We start from the raw sequence: 20,907 nt of genomic DNA, 5'->3' as shown, positions 1-20,907 counted from the left end.
TGTAAACCCTCTGTATCTATGGGTCTCCCATCTGTACTAACCTCAGATCAAACACATTTGAAAAAGAAAAATTGTATCTGTACTGAACATGTATAGACATTTTCTTGTCTTTATTCTCTGAACAATATAGTATGAAAACTATTTACATTGTATTTACATTGTTTTAGGCATTATAAGTAATCTAGGAATGATTCAAAGTATATAGGAGGGGTTTATTTGGATTACTTGCCCTATACCATTTTGGAAGTTCCACCAAGATCATTGGATGGAGGGCACAGCATTTAGACAGGAGTCTTCTGAGCTTGTATGAACCTAAGCCTGGAATAAATCCTCCTGTTTCATCTGTGCTTTCTCCTGTCTGTTAAATTCTGCAACATTTCCTGGTGACCCAGATGGAACTAGAGAACACTGGGCTGGGGATTTAGCCCAGTGGTTTTGCCACCTGTCCCACAAGCACAAGGTCTGGAGTTTGATCCCTGGTACCAAAAAAAGGGGGGGGGGGCAGAGAAGCTCAGCCAGTCCCAGCAGCTGGAAGGAAGCTCCCCCCCTGCCATGCCAGGCTCCTAGGGCAGAGAAGGTGAGCCAGTCCCAGCACCTGGAAGGAAGCTCGCCCACTGCCATCCCAAGCTCCTAGGGCAGAGAAGGAGAGCCACGTGGGTGCCAGAAGCACCCCCCCACACCCCGGGGAAATGAGAAAACACACAAACAAGCCTCAAAAACAGACTTCCAGATCACCTACAGCAACCCCAAAGGGAAACCAGATGGAACAATCTGATACTCAACCACCTGGACTCTCTGAACTGGCAACGAAAAGGATCTGGGAAAAATGAAATCAGAAATAATTACTCAGATAACAGCAAAGATTGTGCTCATGGTGCAAGACATGATTAATAAATCTAGAGAGGACACAGATTAAAAAAATAGAGGATCTGAGGAACATGATGGAATCCCAACACAGGAAACAAATGGAATCCATAAAACAGACACAAACAGATTTCCAAGAGATTAAAAACTCCATGGAAAAAGTCTGCACAGCAGAATGAACCAATGTGAGGATAGAATTTCACATATAGAAGATAAGATTGGAATTAGTGAGGAGGAAAAGAAAAATTGCTTTAAAAGTGTAAGGGAACACGAGAAATCAATCCAGCAGCTGCTAGATGATGCAAAGAAGAATAACATGAGACTGATTGGAGTCAATGAAGAAACAGGAGAGAGTGCAGATGACATAAAAAAACTCTTCACAGAACTGATGGCAGAAAACTTCCCAAGGAGGGGAAAAGAACTTGACATACAGATAAGTGAGGCATATAGGACTCCAGCTAGCCTTAATCAAAAAACATCTACACATAGGCATATAATAGTTAGGATTCCAGAAATCCAACAGAAGAACAAAATTCTACAAGCAGTGAGAGAAAAGAAACAAATCACACCCAAAGGAAAGCCCATCAGGATTACAGCAGACTTCTCAATGCAAACCCTCAAGGCAAGAAGAGCTTGGAGTGCTGTATTTCAAGCCCTAAAGGAAAACAGCCTCCAACCCAGATTGATGTAACCTGCACAACTATCTTTCAAAATTGATGGAGAAATAAGACACTTTCATGATAAAGAGCACCTCAGGAATTTCATGAATACCAAATCGGCACTCCAAAAAAATTTTAAACAATACCCTAGTAAAAGACATTGAGGATCACAACCCCAGGAAACCCAGCAGAATGAATCCATTGGGAGTGACAAATTAAAAGCAAAGGGAGAGAATCCAACAAAAAGAAAAAGTCATGACAAGGCTTTTAAAACTTTTAACTTCATCTCCCTAATGAGTGTATAATTCAATCGTATTATTGTACTCATTAGTATTTTTCTGATTCTAGAATTGCACACCATTCCTTGGGCTATACTGGCTATTTATCATCTTCTTATGTCTACATTTTAATTGGGTTGTCTATTAATGAGCTGTAAGAGTTCTTTATGTATTCTGATCATAGGTTATATGCATTGTAAATATGGTCTGTTTAAGGACTACTTTTCATTTTAATGATGTCATTTAAAGTTCTAAATTTTGATGGAATCTCATTTATCAATTTTTTTCTTTTATACATCATGTCTTTTGTATCCTAGGTAGTTCTTGCCTACCCTGAATTCATAAATATTTTCCTTTATAATTTCTTCTTAAAGTTTCATACTTTTAGGCTTTCTTATTTAGGTTCATAGATCCCTTCAAGTTATTTTCATGTATGGAAAAAAAGGGTTGAGGTTAATTTTTTATATACGGATACCAGGTGTTCTAGTGCCGTTTGCTACAAACACTGTCTCTTCCTCAGGTCTTGAATTGAGTTTATATTCTATAAAATGCTAATGTTAAATAATCTTTCAAAACTCAGTGGACCATATATGTGTGGTTCTATTTCTAGATTCTCTATTTTATTCCTATGATCTGTATGTCTTTCCTTACACCAACACTGCCTTGATTACTGTAGCTTTAGAAGAAGTCTTAAAATTAGGTACTAAACATCTTACAACACTGTTTTTGTTTCTGTTTTTACCTTTTCTAAGTCCTTTGTACTCCTACCTAACTTTTAAATTTCAATATCCAATTCTTCATTTATAGCAAGTATACACAGACCTGAGTTTTTATATATACCTTGTGTTTTCTAATCCTGCTAAATTCAAGTACAAGTTCTAGGGGCTCCTAGAGATTTCTTAGTATTTTCTCTGTAGATGATCATTTCATCCACATATAAAGATTTTGCTCCTGCCGTGCCAATCCTATCCTAGTTGTGTCATTTTATTGCCAGACTATTTTGGCGGGGACTAGGTTTCAAAGTTTAATGGACAGATAAAGAGCAAGCCTATCCGCCCTTGTTCCCCACCTTAAGGAGAAAGCATTGTATCTTCTCCATTCTTATAAGGCATTCTTGCTGGAAGTATGGAGTACATGTCTTTAATCTGTTGAGAAGTTTCTGTTCTACTTCCAGGCTCCTGATAGCTTTTACCATGAACAGCTGTAGAATTTAGTCCAATACTGTTTCTCCAACTAGTGACAGGATCATATGGCTTTTTCCTTTCCTCTGTTTAAATGATGACTTTTGGGAGTGATCTTCTAATGCTGAACCAACACTGCCATCCCTATAACAAAACCACTTTCTACATCCTGCCAGATCTGACTTCTAATAGTTTGTTTTGTTAAACAAATTTCTATCTATGTTCATACTTTTTTCTTCTATTATCTTTATCCAGTTTTAGGATTAGCACAATTTTGAGTTCCTAAAATGAGGGGAGAAGTGTTCCTTCTTTTTTCTGCTTTAATTGTTTGATATAATTTATCAGTTAAAATGTTTATGAGCCTGCTGTTGTCATATAGGTAGGTTTTCAAGCTAGGAATATACTTTCTTTAATAGGTGCTATTCAAATTTTATATTTCCTCCAGAGTTAGTTTCATTAATTTGTCTTCCAAGGTACTTCTTAGAAGTTGTCAAATTTATTTCAAAAAAGATTTTTGTAATATGCTTCCTATATCCTTTTAAAGTCTGTAAAATCTGTGGTAATGTCTCCTAGGTCTTAATATTGTAATTTAAAAAATGTATAACTGATATTATGTAACAGGAAGAAAAGGTCTAAAAGAGCAGGGTAATTGGGAGGGGCAGGGGAAGCAAAAAAAGGAAAAGGAAATAATATGAGAAGAGGAAAAAATGGAAACCAGGTCTTTGCAAATAGGGAAGGTTGGAGGGGGTGAAGGGAGGGCAAGGGAAGGGGAAAAATAATAAGAACCAAGAGACTCATGTAATGGTACAAGATCCCAATGATGAATATAACTGTGTTTTATACTGAAAATGTACCAGTAAAGTTAATGGGGAAAAAAAAAAAAGAATGATCCTTCCCTCATAGTCTCATGCTCCACTGCCATAAAGTCTCTCAAGTCCCAATTGGATGGAAATTATTCCATTGTAAATATTTCCATATTAAAATTTTGTTAATAATAAAGGTTTAAAATCTCAAACAGAGGTTTGAGGTCACATGTACAGGCCAAATCGGTAATGGAAGAATGTCTGCAACTGTAAAGGTTGTGCATGATGGCCTGTCAAGGACAACAGCCCCAGAGGTCATGAAATGAATTACTACAAAAAAAGAAAAGTCCACTCACTGTAGTATTATAACTAGTTCAAGGGAAAATGTTTCAAATACAATAGTACTTGGAATTCTACTTTCTTATTTCCTTGGCAAAAATATTACACTTACTGTCATTTTAGTTTAAACTGATCAACTCTTTTTTTTCTGGGTTGATACACCACTAGCTTTAAAAAGAAAAGGAAATACAAAAGACTCACATTACAAAAAACTGCTTATGGCTGTGCGTGGTGGCACACACCTATAATTCCAGCACTCAGGACACCAAGGCAAGGGGATCATTGCAAGTTCAAGGCCAGCCTAAGCTATATAGTGAGTTCAAGGCCAGCCTAAACTACCTAGCGAGACCCTGTTTCAAAACAAAAAATGCTTATGGACAACTTTGCTAGAAAACAGAAATTCCCCAAACTGAAGGACATTCAAGGGCTCCTTGTAACCATTTTATGTTTCAACCAATACAAAGACACTAGAGAAGAGCTGATAGGATAAAATGTCCTTCCTAAGTCGCATTGGCTTTTCATCTTGAAAGCTGCTGCTATGGGTTGAATTGTGCACTCTTAAAAGATGATAAAGTACAAATCCAGAGTACCTATGAATGTGACTTATTTGTAAATAGGGTCTTTGCACATTATCAAGTTAAGATGAGGTCATTAAGTTGAGTCCTAATGCAATAGGACTGCCTTTTTATGCAGGGGAAATCTGGACACAGAGACACACACAGAGTGTATGCCATGTGAATGAATACTAGAGTTAAACTCCCAAAAGCTGAGGGACTAGGAGAAGCTAGGAGACAGCGCTAGAGCACTTCCTTGCCTAATGCCTTCAAAGGGAGCTCGGCCCAGCTAAATCTTGATCTTGGACTTGAGCCTCCAGAACTGTGAGAAAGTGAGTTTTTGTTTGTTTGTTTATTTTGGGGTTTTTTGTATTGGGGATTGAACTCAGGGCCTTCTGATTCCCCATATTCCCAGCCCTTTTTTCCTTTTTTATTTTGAGACAGATTTTGCCAACTTGCTAAGTTGCCCAGGCTGAACTCAAGTTTGGGATCCTCCAGCCTCAGCTTGCCAGAGGGCTGGGATTACAGACATGCACCACCATGTCTGGCTTAAATTTCTGTTGAGCCACTCTGTTTGTGGTAATTGGTATGGCAGCCTTAGCAAAGTCATTGAGCCATTATATTACTCCCTTCTTGGACAGCTAGACAAACTTCTCTTCCTACACTCTGTAAGTTAAGAAGACCTGAAAGAACTATTAGAAAAGGAAAAAATAGGTCAGCTACTTTTGTTCTATAAATCCAGATTTTTCCAAAATAAAGACATGCAAGTTAAAAAAATAGACTTAATTAATTAGCTAATAAAAATGTACTTATAAAACAGCATATAATCATTTAAAGAAAAAAACAGCAAAAACAAAAACTGAATCCAGCAGTTTTCTAAATATCAATAAGCATCTTAAAAACCTTTTAAAAATCAAAGTTTGGTAAACAAAAAAAAATTCTTGTTATAACACAAATTTTTTTCTCATTTCTTAACTTGAACATCACAGATACACAAAACAATGTTAGTCATATCTATTGTTCTGCTGGAATAGAAAGAAGTACACTAGCAATATCAATTTATTATTCAGATTCTTAACACAAAAAATATTTAAAGCTGTGAATGTGCTGTGTATGGTGGTACAGACTTATAATTTCATCTAATTGGGAGGCTGAGGAAGGAGGATTGCAAGCTGAAGGCTAGCCTGGGCAATTTAGGAAGATTCTGTCTTAAAAAACTTTTTAAAGACCTAGGTGTGTAGCTGTGTGGTAGAATGTTTGTCTAGTATGTGCAAGGCCCTGGGTTCAATCCCCAGCATGACCAAAAAAAAAACAACAAAAAACCAAAACACCGACATCAACGAAAAACACCTGTAATATAGTAATTTCAATTTATAAAATATTCAAAAGAATAAAAAAGCCCATTACATTTGGACAATTTAGTGCATATATCTGATGTTGGGTTAAATATACTGCTATGCCTTATGCTAAATGCAACATTGGGAGAAAATATATTAAATAATCAAAACTTCCTTAATTACAAAAAAAATCACAGTATCTGAAAACAACTGAATTGAGGGGTTATTAGTTGAATTTTCAAGTATAGTAGAAGGTGGAAGGTTAATTTCTTACTTATTTTCTTTCTCCACTGTATCTGATGGTACTAAAGCATATAATTATTATTATCCATAATTATATTGGCACATAATTTAAATGTTTTAGCATTGTGAAATAGTAGATTTAACTCAAATCATCCCAAGTCAAAATGAAATAAAATCATCTACCATACAGGACATTTCCCTGGACCAATATCCGATTGAACTATATTTGACTCCATTAGTTCACATCTATAATTCATTTTAATTGTTCATTTATTATTCAATGCATTTATTATGTAATGCTAAGAAAAAAATCTGAATTAGTTTAGTTCAAAACAAGAGCATCCTATGATTAAGCAATTCTACCAGTTTATATTATGCTAATTAGAAATTTATAAGGCTTACAAATTGTTTGTTTAAAACATTACATGATGTCATACAAAGGAAGATTTTTATCCATGGTTATGTTATTGATTACTAAAAATATATGCATATAACCCTAGCAGAAACTTTCACAAATTGTGTGTTAAGGAACCATCTAAATGGTATGGTTTTGCTATTGTATTGTACAACTGTCAGGGATAAAATTAAGACTGAATACTAATCTTCTTATCTGTCTCCCAGAGCATGTGCTGCACAGGAAAGGCAACAAAAAAGCTAATTATTCCTCTGATACCTCATCTAGGGAATGCAGGTGATTCCTTATTTACCGTGGTAAATACTGCACCTAGTGCAAACTCAGTAAATGTTCGATGAATGAATAAAATTTATCCTTTTCCTTTATGTTTCTTAAAAAACTTTATTTCAATGTAATACTAGTAGACATTAATAAAGAAAATATATTTTTAAAACAGTCTTATTACTTCTGTGTAACTTTTTAAAGTATAACCAAATTATTTCCCAAAAGGGCCACGCGAGTTTAGATTTCTTTTTTTTTTTTCCATTAAGTTTATTGATACATTTTCGGTATAAAACACAGTTACATTCATCATTGGGATCTTGTACCATTACATGAGTCTCTTGGTTCTTATTTTTTTTTCCCCTTCCCTTGCCCTCCCTTCACCCCCTCCACCCTTCCCTATTTGCAAAGACTTTGTTTCCATTTTTTCCTCTTCTCATATTTTTTCCTTTTCCTTTTTTCCCTTCCCCTACCCCTCCCAATTACCCTGCTCTTTTAGACCTTTTCTTCCTGTTACATAATATCAGTTATACATTTTTTAAATTATAATATTAAGATCTAGGAGACATTACCACAGATTTTACAGACTTTAAAAGGATATAGGAAGCATATTACAAAAATCTTTTTTGAAATAAATTTGACAACTTCTAAGAAGTACCTTGGAAGACAAATTAATGAAACTAACTCTGGAGGAAATATAAAATTTGAATAGCACCTATTAAAGAAAGTATATTCCTAGCTTGAAAACCTACCTATATGACAACAGCAGGCTCATAAACATTTTAACTGATAAATTATATCAAACAATTAAAGCAGAAAAAAGAAGGAACACTTCTCCCCTCATTTTAGGAACTCAAAATTGTGCTAATCCTAAAACTGGATAAAGATAATAGAAGAAAAAAGTATGAACATAGATAGAAATTTGTTTAACAAAACAAACTATTAGAAGTCAGATCTGGCAGGATGTAGAAAGTGGTTTTGTTATAGGGATGGCAGTGTTGGTTCAGCATTAGAAGATCACCCCCAAAAGTCATCATTTAAACAGAGGAAAGGAAAAAGCCATATGATCCTGTCACTAGTTGGAGAAAAAGTATTGGACCAAATTCTATAGCTGTTCATGGTAAAAGCTATCAGGAGCCTGGAAGTAGAACAGAAACTTCTCAACAGATTAAAGACATGTACTCCATACTTCCAGCAAGAATGCCTTATATGAATGGAGAAGATACAATGCTTTCTCCTTAAGGTGGGGAACAAGGGCAGATAGGCTTGCTCTTTATCTGTCCATTAAACTTTGAAACCTAGTCCCCACCAAAATAGTCTGGCAATAAAATGACACAACTAGGATAGGATTGGCATGGCAGGAGCAAAATCTTTATATGTGGATGAAATGATCATCTACAGAGAAAATACTAAGAAATCTCTAGGAGCCCCTAGAACTTGTACTTGAATTTAGCAGGATTAGAAAACACAAGGTATATATAAAAACTCAGGTCTGTGTATACTTGCTATAAATGAAGAATTGGATATTGAAATTTAAAAGTTAGGTAGGAGTACAAAGGACCTAGAAAAGGTAAAAACAAAAACAAAAACAGTGTTGTAAGATGTTTAGTACCTAATTTTAAGACTTCTTCTAAAGCTACAGTAATCAAGGCAGTGTTGGTGTAAGGAAAGACATATAGATCATAGGAATAAAACAGAGAATCTAGAAATAGAACCACACATATATGGTCCACTGAGTTTTGAAAGATTATTTAACATTAGCATTCTATAGAATATAATATCCTTTCCCTTTATAAGAATCAGTATTTCCCGCTCTTTATGTCCCCTTTGGTAATCCTTACAAATAGTATTCAGGGTGAATGTGCATATGTGGCTTGTAGGTGGAAACAATCTCATTACTTTAGAGTTCTGTATACCATAAAATTTTATTAATATTGTGCCAACTGGCAGGAAGGAGGAGGAATGAGAGAAGATAATGCTGCCCTGGAAAAGTAAAATGCTAAAGAAACAAAACTCAGCCCTTCTTGGTTTTCTAACATCAGTGTGTCAACCATATAGAAAGCAGTTCAAACTATTGTTCATAAAATGCATAACTAAACGTCTGCATACTATGCAGACTGAAGAAAGACATTTCAGAAGACCTCTTTCCCTACAAGTTCATTTAGAAAAACAATTTTTTAAACTAGAATTAAATTATTTTTACTTACCAACTAACCTAACTTTGGTATTCTCCAAAATTATAGAGTTGTTTATTTCAGAAATAAATTTCCCCGCAGACAAATTTGCCTGTTCTAAAACAAGAAAATATGCTCTATCCACTAAGCAAGGTCCAAATGTTATTAATCTAGATGTGTGGTTGCTTTCAGTTAACCTTCTGATTAATATTCACTTCAAACACCATATGGGTATCAAAGTGGACAGCCTACTAAATAACACTACTCAGCCCACATTTCCATCATCTCCATTTGAATTAAGAGATTTGGGATGGGATTAGCAAGATATGACAAAAAAGCCAGATCTATGCATTATTCTGTGATGGCTTGGTTCTTAAATGCCTGCCTAAGGTGCACATACTAAAGGCTTTGTCACCAGCCTGTGACGCTACTGGGAGGTGGTACAACCTTTGGTGTAGATGAGGTCTAGTAGAAGGAAGTTAGGTCATGGAGGGGGGTGATATCCTTTAAGAAGTTATTGGGACCCTAGCTCCTTGCTCTTTTCTTCCTTGCTGCCGTGAAGTGAGCAGCTTTGCTCTGTCATTGCCTTGATGCTATCACACTACAGGCCCAAAATCAATGGAGTCAAGAAACCCTGGACTGAAACCACTGAAATCATGAGCCAAAATAAATCTTCTTCCCTTTTAAGTTGGTTATCTCGGTACTTTGTCACAGCAACCAACAGATGAGTAGCACATATTTTCTTACTGGCAAACTCTCAAGTTTTATCATTTTTCTACATGTGTTACTCCCATCCGTCGTTAGCTGCCTGAGGTTGAATTCACTTGGTTGCTTGTAAAATGGGGAAATTCCTAATACAGTGCCAAGCAAGTTGCCCCATCTGACATGCTACCCAGACACTGGAAAAATGATTGCCCTTCATATGCAGGATACATACAATGTATTGTATGTAACACATAATGTATTGTAAAGAATTGTTGGGGAAAACCATTAAATTGCCTGTCAATTCTTCCCATAGGGATGTGAAAGTAACCTGGCTCACATTCAGTTAATGATCATATTCTAGTGAACTAGACTATTATTATATCACACTGATGAAATAAATACCAGTGGTGCCATTTTTTAAGGCCACAAAAATGTTGCCATTGGCATACATGCCTGCTCCTTAGCCAGCAAGGTGAAGTTACAGAATGGTGGGCTCAGACTAGGTAATCGCTAACCAGAATACATTCTAGGTTATCATGGCTTCCCATGGAGTTTTTATGACTGTGAAAGAGAGATTTCAACACTCAAATTACCTTGACTTCCCCCTAGAAAAGCATATTCTGTTCCTGATTCAGATATGAGAACTACTCAGAGCTTTGAGGCTAGAGCCGAGGAACGTGCATTTCAACAAGTCCCCAAGTGATTCTAATGGTCATTACAAGGACAGACGCCCTGGACTGATGCAGAGTATTTCAATCTACAGGATGATTCTTTAGTACTATATGCAAGTTTCATAAAGCCAGACCCCAGGCATCACCTTCTGTGTTCTCTGACATATGAGCCACCTGAAACATCAATGCTCTGCCCACCTCACCTGAAATTCCCACACTGCCCTTCAAGTTGGCTTCAACCAATCCTCTACCAAGGAGGCACCAACTTCCTCATTTCTCTGGATGCAATTAGAATCTTGATTCCAATCACTAGTTTATTTTTTTAAAAATCACATTACTATACATTGTTCCTTTCTTCTGCTCTAGTTTTCTGTAAAGAAAAAAAAACATTTTTAAAGGAAATAATGTGCATTCTACTAAATATAATTCCCTTTCTCTCTTCCTCTTAGACTAGTTCCTGAGCTGCCAAATGAGGATTGTTACACAACACAGATATCTGTCCATGATAAATGAGAAAGAGACAGAGCAAAATGAGCTGTAAAGTGAAAACATCAGATTTTCTCCTGCAATACTGGTAAAATGCCTTTGGAATCTTATACAGTAAAATCTAGGGACTCCTTATGAAAATTAAATTTTAAAAAAAGAACATAAAATGCTTCATCCAGCATCCAACACAGAGCAAATGCTCCATACATCCCCAAAGCTGGAAAAGTGCTTTGAATTAATCTGTTAAAAACTTCTTTTCTACAAAGGAGAAAAACCAAAGGTCTAAGAGTTAAGAGTTTTATCCAGAGCCAAAACAGCACCAATGTTTTTTAAAGCACAATCCAATATTCTTTCACCACTCCATAATATTTTGCTCACATCCCAGAAATGCAGGGATAGGAAAGCTACAAGCTTCCAAATACATGCCAGTCATCTCAAAGGTATGATTTATACCTAAGCAGACCTGCAGGACTAAATGACAGAACAGGAGGCTTGGGGTTTCCAATTTTGAGCCTGTTAAAGGAATCCAATAAGCACATAGCCATTGTTTCCTTCTTTTCTGTGGTAGAGGGAGGGCAGTTAGCTGCATTGTGGGCAGCTGCTTTTGTTTCTATTTTATTCAGCCACCTTACACACAACTATTATGCAATATTTGAGGTTTTCTCTGGTGCAAATAACCTATAAACACAAAGGCATTGAAAAGATTTAAATTCCTAGTCACTTAAGGTGGGTTGGGTGGTAAAGAATCCAAAGATAAGCTACTCTCCTTATTAGACAGATTAAACTGATAGTTATGTGTATGAAAAAGAGCAATTGATGACTGTAATTTTTTAAAATTTTGAACCCCTTGTAAAGTTCATTTTTATACAATTCCCATACACTTATTCCTTATTAATTCTCCACCCTTACCTATTTATAAAACTGAGAATACTACAAATAATGTCCTAAAGTAATAATAAGACAATGCTAGGGCTCTTTGCTTGATATCACCTCAAATTTTTTATAGCCACATTGGCATTCTGTCCATGAAACATGAGTATAGAGATGACTTCATTCTCTAGGATGAAGGATAATTGTTCTTAACCTTCCTATCACTTTCCTTTAACTCAAAGCACTAAAGCAATTGAAGGCACAGATAAATAAAATGTAGGAAAAGAGTGACATTATGAAAGCCTACCTCCAAATTACCTCCAAAAGGCACAGTACAATATGTTTCAGGATTCCAACTTATTAAACTCCTGTCCCACAGCTTGGATGAAAAGCTACCAATATTTTTTTAAGAAATTCAAACTTTGAAGGACATAAGGTTTTCCTTCTCTAATTATTTTAGGAGGAGAAAAAAGCCCAATATTAAAACCCCAACAATTACAAATGAAACACTGTTTAATGCAGATTATTCATTTATATTACAATTATTAGTGATGTTTCTATTACCAGGAAACTAAGACACAAATAACTTATATAACAGAACAGTAGCACTATTGGAAACCTCATTTGACTATGTCAAGGAGCTTCTTCACGAAGATAGTTACTATTCTTATCTCTTGCCATTCTCTTTTTTTTTTCCTTCACTGATGATATTTGCCATACTGTGTCCAGAAGTGTGAACATCTTTGAAGTTTGGCCTGGTAATTTAGCCATACTTTTTTCAAATACAGGTCAACCGTGGGAGAAAGCGGAAGTTTTACCACATTTTTCCAAATCGGGGTCTAAAGGAAAGAGCCTGCAGATTGTCAAGTTAGATTCAATATTTCCCTTTTCAAAACAAATGATTAGCAAAGTTATCCCCACCTTTGCTTTTTCTCTTTTAAGTAATTACAACCACACCCTGGGGGCAAGGTGATCAGGAGACCATACATCTGGCACACACACTTCCACCCAAGGCTCGTGCACAATCGTGAGCGCATGGGCGCTTATAACTAACACACACACACACACACACACACACACACACACACACACGCACGCACACCAGAAAACACAAAGTATCCAGGAAGCCGGAGCTCAGCACTTTGCATAGAAATCGCCCCCTCTGCCAACCTTCACACAAATACACCTGGCTATTTAAACTTGGGGACCAATATACTTTACTGGTAACTCTGTGGTGGCCACAGGCACACTACACAAGACAAACTCGCATCTCGCCCACCACCCCTTCCCTCCTTCTCCAAGAGGCAGGGACGCCTCCCCAAGCCCAGCTGGCTCCGTGCAACCCGCGGTGTCGCCGCTGCCCCGCCGCCACTCACCGAGTCTGCAGGCGCAGTAGCCCCAGTCCACCTGGCCACGGGCGTTCGCATAGAAGCACCAGGGTCTGCTCTTGCCGTCCAGGCTCCAGCAAAAGTTGTGTCGCTGTCCTCGCAGCTGAGCCCAGCTAGCCGGGGGCGACCGCTCCAGGAAGGGTGGCACCTCCGACCAGCTCAGACACGGGGCGCCCAGGTCCGTCACGTTAGCCCCGGCCTGCCCGGCGGGACAGCCCCCAGGGTGGGACCGCGACGAGTGTCCAGCCTGGAGCGCTTGCGGACGAAGGGCAGGGACTGCCCGCCGGGGGCACAGGGGTGACGGAGGCGTCCGGTAGTCGGGATACTGGGCACCCCCACGGGGCGAATGGCGGTGGCGGAGGCACAGCGGATAACCGAGGATCGGATCAACGCTGACCACTTCGGGGAGCGCCCCCAACATCAGAGCCAGCAGGAACCGAGCGAGCGTCATGATGCCAGCGCCGAGAGGTCTGGTCCATGCTCCCAGCTCGGGGTTCTGGAGGGAGGCGGGAGGGGCGGGGCGGGCGGCTGCGTCCTGCTGCTCCGCTCCCACACCCTCCCCACTCGCGCCCGGGAGTGCGCCGCCTTCCTGCTCGCCTCACCTCTGCTTTGCGCGCCCCTCGGGGAGCTGGGCCGAGACCGGGCGGGGGATCCTGCGCTCCGCCGGGCCGGGCAGCAGCGGCGGGGCTCGCGCCCCGGTAGTCTGTGAGGCTGCAGCCCGGGAACTCTGCCCCCTGGCTGCGGGCGCGGGTCGCGCAGTGTCACCGGAGGGGGCCCGTGGAACCGCTGCTGGGAGCTCCGGGCCCTCCGTGCCAAGGCCAAGCCCCGCGGTGCCCACGCGACGATCCCGGATGCCCCTTGCCAACAGGCGGGACCGCCACAGCCCTGCTTCTGGTGGCTCCCCAGTCTGGCACCAGTCCTGGCAGTCATTCCTCCACCCCGTCTCGTGCCTCGTTTTCTGTTTTGAAATCTTTAGGAAACTGAATGGAATTAGGTGCGACTTTCCTTTGACAACTCCCAGGATAAAAGGCATCAAAGCCCACAAGGAATGTTAAAGTCGTTTTGCTGAACTGGGAGCTCTTCAAGGACAAGGGGACGTCGTCTTCAGCTTCATATCCCTGTGCTTAACACCGCGCCCCAATAAACAGTGGCCGAAATTAAATTCCTTTACCGAACCAGAGAAAGGAGCTTGAGCCTTTCTACTTCCTGCCTCCCACTCTCCACCCGGTGCCCTGGGCACCACCAGTTGTTTGGTTATTATTGGCATCAAGTGAGGCTCTCTTAATACCAAATTTCCTCTCTAACCTGAGAAGATTTCATCCCTCCTGGTTTCCATCCTATCCAGAAAAGTCCTGTCTTGTTTTAGCAGTGCAAAGGTCTTGAATTAATCCTCTTTATTTACCACTCCAAAGTTGATTCTGCCTGTGATCATTTTACAGCTCCAGTGGCTTGACCTATCCTAGCTGGGCCCTTCCAACACTTGCCCCCATCACTGCAAGAACTAACTTTTCTTAGAAGTTTAAAACATTAACTGGAACTATCTGTTTTAGGATTTCTCACCTTTCAGTTGTTCCTGACTGTGCCTCTAAAGTTACATAAGGAAGAGGAAGCCTATACACAAGGCAATATTTTGCTTTCTTTCTTGATCATGTTTCATCATGGGCGAGGAATACTGTCCTACAACTTAAAATACCATGAAGAAAACCTGAACAGAATTTAAAAGTTTATTATTAAAATCTGTTTCAATAAGAAGTAGAATTCACTACACCTAGCTTTTGAGAATCCATTTTTGTTTAAATTTTGTGAATCATCTTATTGGGAATTTTTCACTCCTGTTACTCTTTGATTCTGCTTCATAGTGAATTGGATAAAGGAAATGGAATTATGAATCCAAGAATATGTCAAGTTTTTATCAAAATGTTTTTATTCAAGATGCTTTTACCCATTATTTTGTATTTTATGAACACTTTTTCTGGCTCCAAAAGCACAGTTGAAGCTGTAGAACAGAGTGAAATGTAAAACATGTACAGGGAGATAGTTTGCCAATCACAGATTCCTGACCTCGAAGATGACAGGTTAACTGGAGTGAGCCCTTTTCCTTTCCAACTGTTCCTTCCCCCTTAGGCTACACCTGATGGTCCAGGTGAGCTCATCTGGGATTCAGGCTGGTTTGCTTGGACCCTGCACACCTTTGTTTCCTACAACCATTGATTTCATACTTGCTGGAGGTCTGTGGACTCAACCAAGTCTCACACATCTATGGATCTTGCAGAGTGGGAAATAATGAGAAAGAAATGAGTGAAAGAGAAGGTTGTTGGAACTGAGCTCCAGAGAGAACCAGAGCCTTAGGCCAGATCCAACCTTTCCTCCAGCTCCCTGTACCAAAGAAGAAGTAAAGATCCTCCAAGGCTTCCTTACGTTTAACAGACTGTAAAATTGATACATACAAAGTTGAATTATCCACAGAAAATCTGACCTCTAGATTTCATCATTTAAATTTTAAAACATATCTTTGTTAGAAAATAAAATGGCATTTATGCACTTGGGCCACAGATTTTAAGGACCTCAATTTGGGTTTTATCTTTTATTTCACAGGCAAAAATGGCTTAAATAGAGCTATTCTTTACATATTACTCTCGTCTTCTGCTAATGTTTTCCATTCATCTCTTCTTTCACTCCTTGTTGTTACCAACAAGCAGATGTTTAGGATTTCCAAATCCCACTCCGAGCCCTGAAATGCAGTCCCCCATCACATCATGGTAGGTTAGAGCTAGGAAGATTTTCAGCAAGAAATCCTTTTTGCCTTCTAACATTAGGCCCCTAACTAGCCACATCCCTCCTCCAATTCTTACCATCCTCTATCATAGATAACAAAGTCAAAGGAGAGGGGGAGCAACTCCTTGAAAGAAACTATAAGAAACCCACAGCTGGTTTTGTCTCTGCCTGCCCTTCCCTTCAGCAACAACCAAAGCACAGGGAAAGGGAACAGAAAGGAACACATGACATCTTGCAGACACTTCACCACAACTGGAAGTCCCCAAGAGGCCCCCAAATCCTATTTTGTCACCTCCTAGTCCATCAAGCAAATTCATTGATTTGGAGACCAAGACTCCAATTTCACCAGCCTTATAGCCCATTCGGGTGGATCCTAGATCCAGAGCCACAATTGGAACCAGAGGAAACTGAGGAGAGGACTCTCCCTTTCCATATCACAGGCGAGAGGGTGGACAGTCTTGGGGGTGCAAATGGGGTACAGCTACCTCTGCATGTCTGCAGTTCCTATGGTAACTGTTAAAAGGAACCATTTGTGGGGCCAGGGATGTAGCTCAGTGGTGCCCCGCTGGCCTGCCAAACACAAGGTCCTGAGTTCAATTCCTGGTGCCAGGGGTAAAAAAAAAAAAAGTAACCATTTGGTTCAATGGGGGTTTACAGATCCATTTACTGCATATAAATGTTGGGCCTAGTGGCTCTTGTGTAGTGTGGTTTGGAAATGTATCCAATACTTATATTATTTTTACAGAGTTCCAAAAATTAATATACAAAATAACTTTTAGAAAAGGCCCATTTACAATTTAGGTACTATTTGTATTTGGAGAAGTTCATAGCCTTTAGATATATAGCACAAAAGCAGTGTTTAATTTATAATTCCAAGTGCAAAAAACTTGTTAAAAGAACACGGAGCACTACTCTTTCACATCAAAGAGAGAAAAACATCAAATCATATTAGCCCCCTTGGGGGCTATGGGAGATTCTAAATTGTAAGATGTTGCCAGGATTTTAAAAGAGTGAAATACAATTATATGACAATATATCATTTAATTAAAAATTCAAGAAAATAAGAAGCAAATTGCCAGATGAATGGTACAGTAATTCAAGGTAAGACATCCCTGTTAGTAAGAGGTTTCTGACAGTAAGGTAAAGTTTATACATCTTCCTTGTATTATTCATTGTCTTTTCAGACAACCTCTCCTGAGCTGTGAAGATGTGGAAGATCAATGAGTACAGCAGCAGGCTTTCTGGGCTGTCAACTTTATCTATGGTGCTTAGGAGGGAGGTAAAGCATGCACTTGACTCATTGGGTCCATAATGTTCCTGAGTCTTTTAATCTCAGTTTTTCTTGTCATTTAAGGCTGAATTTACACTTGATCTTAGCCAAAAGGCTAAGAAGCGATAAGACTGAACTGATAAAGCAAAACAAAATGCTCTTTCAGTTTGAATTTACTTTTTAAAATTCACCTAAATTTGAATAAGTCTTACATAAAAATTAATTCTATGGGGCCAGGGATTTAGCTCAGTTGTTCCGGCGCCTGCCTCACAAGCTCGAGGTCCCGATTTTGATCCCTGATACCAAAAAAAAAATTAATTCTACAGACTCATATTCAGAGTTACCGAAATTATATGTGCTGGTAACTAATAGGTGAAGAATACACATATATCTACATCTATATCTATATCTATATTACTTTGCCTTTGGAATCAAATCTGTGCTCAGACTAGCTCTAGACCTTAATCATCATGGAGCATTAGACAAGCATTCCCGCTTCCTTTAGCCAGAGGCACCCAGTCTGTAAAACAAGGACAGTAATAGTACTTATATGATAGATCACTGTGAGGGGTAATTGAGACAATATATGGAAACTGAACAGGACCCATTGTAGCTGTCAACGGTGGTACAGTGGCATATTTTCAGTAACTGCCGGTGTGTCCTTAACCTCTCAAACTAAGTCGCCTGTGAAAACCTCCCTCAATGTAGCAGATTTCTCTCCCTACTACACTTCAATTAATTCATCCTCTAAGTTCTGCTCACTTAAGCTCTTATGTTCTGTCTTCCTCTCAATAAGTTTTGTCCTTAAAAACCAATGAAATACTAACTATTGCAAGTAAAATGTTCTTCCTGAAGATTTTGCCTAAGCATAAGGAGTGGTTCCAAATCCCCCAGCTTTACGGTTACAAGGGGGCTGTAGCCACAAATGAAAAGAGTAAAGAGATAGAAAGAAAAGCAGCACGTAAACCTCTTGCCAGTAATGTTGGAAACACAGAAAATCTCAGTGCTGAAAAGGATTTTCAGTTCCAACTTTCTGTCAAATGCACGAATCCTTTCCAGAACTTTCCAACAAGTGGATCTGCACCTTTTTCTTGAAAACTAATTGTGAAGAAATTCCTACTTGGAACAGAAAATTCCTTCTCTAGAAGTTCCAATTGTCCTCTGGTTAAACCCAAGAATGGACACATCCTCATTAAACTGTAACTCATAGAATTAAAAACAATGCCTCAGATATTATTTGAACAGTGTAGATTTCAATGGAAAAAATGTCCTTATTTCAAATTGCAAATTTTTTAACAGCTATGTAACATTTGGCTCTGATACAGCAAGCTCAGTTACCCGAACTCTTTTGTCAGCTTGATAGAACCCTTCATATTCTTTAAAGCCCTGCTCAAACCGTAAAATTTTTAGTAAAAACTCCTTGATGAAAAGAAGTATGCATTCCACAATGATTAGCCTGAAAGTGGCAGCCAGTAAACAATTGTTGAACACTTGAGATCTTCACATAAAATGTGAATGAGCCATTTTCTTTTATAGTATGGTAGTATCATGTTTACAAAAGAGATCACAAATCAGCAGCAAGCAAGATAGATATGCTACCCAGATATATTTCAGTACAGAATCCCTTTATAAGTGGAATTTTATGCAGTATTTAAAAATCAGCAGATCACACACAAAATTATAGATTACTAGCTTGATTGCTTTAGTGTCTAAGTATGCTACTATAGTTCCTAGTCTCCTTTTTTCCCTCTGGTCGGCCTTTTCTGTTACAGTGGTAGTATTAGGAATCGAACTCAGGGCCTTAACACTGAGCTGCATTCCCAAGCTCTTTTTTGTTTCTTATTTTGAGACAGGGTTTTGCTAAGTTGCCCAGGCTGAGCTTGAACTTGTGATCTTCCTGCATTGGCTTCCTAGAGTGTGCCATGAAGCCTGGTTCTACTCGGGCATCTTAACGTTCACTTCATTTTCAGACTTCCAGCAAATGACAAGACGTTACATCCAGACAGAGTGTCTGTTCACGAGAAGAAAGAATTGTGATTTCTGGGCCCCTCTTTTAGGAGCAAAAATATGTTTCCCACAAGCTTCCTAAGAGATTTCACTCCAAACTTTTGGACCAGATTTGGACCACATATCTCCTCATGGAACATTCACCAGCAAGGGAGATAGACTTCTGATCAGCTTGGACTAATTATCAGAGGTGTAATGGATGCTTGGGAAGAACTATGTGTACTACACCTTGAAAAATCATAAGGTTGGGCAACTTGCAACCCAAATTCCATATGGCAACAAATGTCTATAGCTGCTTCCACCCTTAAATCTAGAGTTTTGATTCTTGCCATGGTCCCTTTGTGCCTAATCTTTGGTAGGATTTGAGCTTACTATGAGTAGTTTATCCTCTTTTCCCCCTACTCTTCCTCTTCTTTTTCCTCCTCCTCCTTCTCCTCCTCTTCCTCCTTCTCTCTCAGAGGTACTAGGTTTCAGCATTGAGTTATAGCTTTACATCCCCAGCCCTTTTTATTTTTTGTTTTGAAACAGGATCTTACTAAATTGCCCAGGGTGCTCCTGTACATGTGATCCTCCTGCCTTGGCCTCCTGAGTAGCTAGAATTATAGATATTTTACCACTGTTCCTGGCTTATGTGTACTTCATTACCTGGCAAGAATTTCATGCTAAATTATGATGTTTTGTAGGTAATTCAGCCTGCAGATTTTAGAGATTAATGGTGAATGAGTAATTGTGTAAATTATCTCTATTGTTTTAATGGTTTAAAACAATAAGCATTTGTTGTCACACGGAGCTTAAACACACATGGGACAAGAATCTAGGAGTGGGTAATCTGGCTCAAGGTCATAAAGTTTCAGTCAAGATGTAAGTAAGAATACAGGCATATGAAGGCTTGGCTGAGCTAGAGGATCTGCTTCTGAAGTCACTCAGTGGCTGTGAGCTAGAGGCCTCAGATCCCCACAATACTGACTTCTCCACCATGGTTGCAAAATGGTATAGGTTTCCCTAAGTGTGACTGATCTGAGAGAACAAGAGGGCAAATAAGACAAAGCCACAAAGACTTTTATAATATAATCTCAGACATGACATGCCATTGCTTCTGCCATTTCTATTGCTTACATAGTAACTAACCCTGATACATGGCAGGAAGGGACTGCACAAGGATGTGAATTCTAGAAGACAAGGACCATTGGGGACCATCCTCAAAGCTGCCTGCCACAGTGATGCTCATTAAAATGCCTCTAAAACAGAACATTTAAAGATACTGTACTTGTACTATGGCCATATGAGTTTTCCAATTAATTAAGTTGTCATTTTAAACACATTTTAAACTCTGAGCAAAAGTGCTTTAATTTCTCTTCCCACTCTATTTTATGAGTAGACTCAGTCTTATTCTGTTACTTGTCTGACTGCAAAAAAAAAACCCAAAAGTTTTTATCAATGAAATCAAGTATCCAGACTCCTAGTAGAAGACTCCAGAATATACCAACTTCCTGATAATATTTAATTTGTTAATCAGTCTAGAGTTATTAATGTTTTAACAGGGAAAGAAAAATGAAAACTATGGACAAAAGAATTATGGGATTTCAGGAATCCCCTACACTGAATCCCAGGGGAGCAGGAATCTGGA

The 20,907-nt window shown here is 39.0% G+C and overlaps 1 protein-coding gene across 1 annotated transcript in view; it reads right to left on the bottom strand.

The window, feature by feature from the left end:
- Window positions 1-13,986, bottom strand: part of Prss12 (serine protease 12) — an 88,349-nt gene extending 74,363 nt beyond the window's left edge. The window contains exon 1 of the mRNA XM_013067546.3: window positions 13,217-13,986. Coding sequence (XP_012923000.2) covers window positions 13,217-13,679 — 463 coding nt within the window. The 5' untranslated portion in view covers window positions 13,680-13,986. The remainder of the gene's footprint in view (window positions 1-13,216) is intronic.
- Between the last annotated feature and the right edge of the window lie 6,921 nt (window positions 13,987-20,907).

This window comes from Heterocephalus glaber, unplaced genomic scaffold (genome assembly GCF_053883595.1).
Source record: "Heterocephalus glaber isolate CG9 unplaced genomic scaffold, H.glaber_assembly_v1.0 deba00001690, whole genome shotgun sequence".
In the NCBI taxonomy this organism is placed as follows: domain Eukaryota; kingdom Metazoa; phylum Chordata; class Mammalia; order Rodentia; family Bathyergidae; genus Heterocephalus; species Heterocephalus glaber.
The sequence above is the reverse complement of the archived record's forward strand: the minus strand, read 5'-3'. Positions and strand labels throughout refer to the sequence as shown.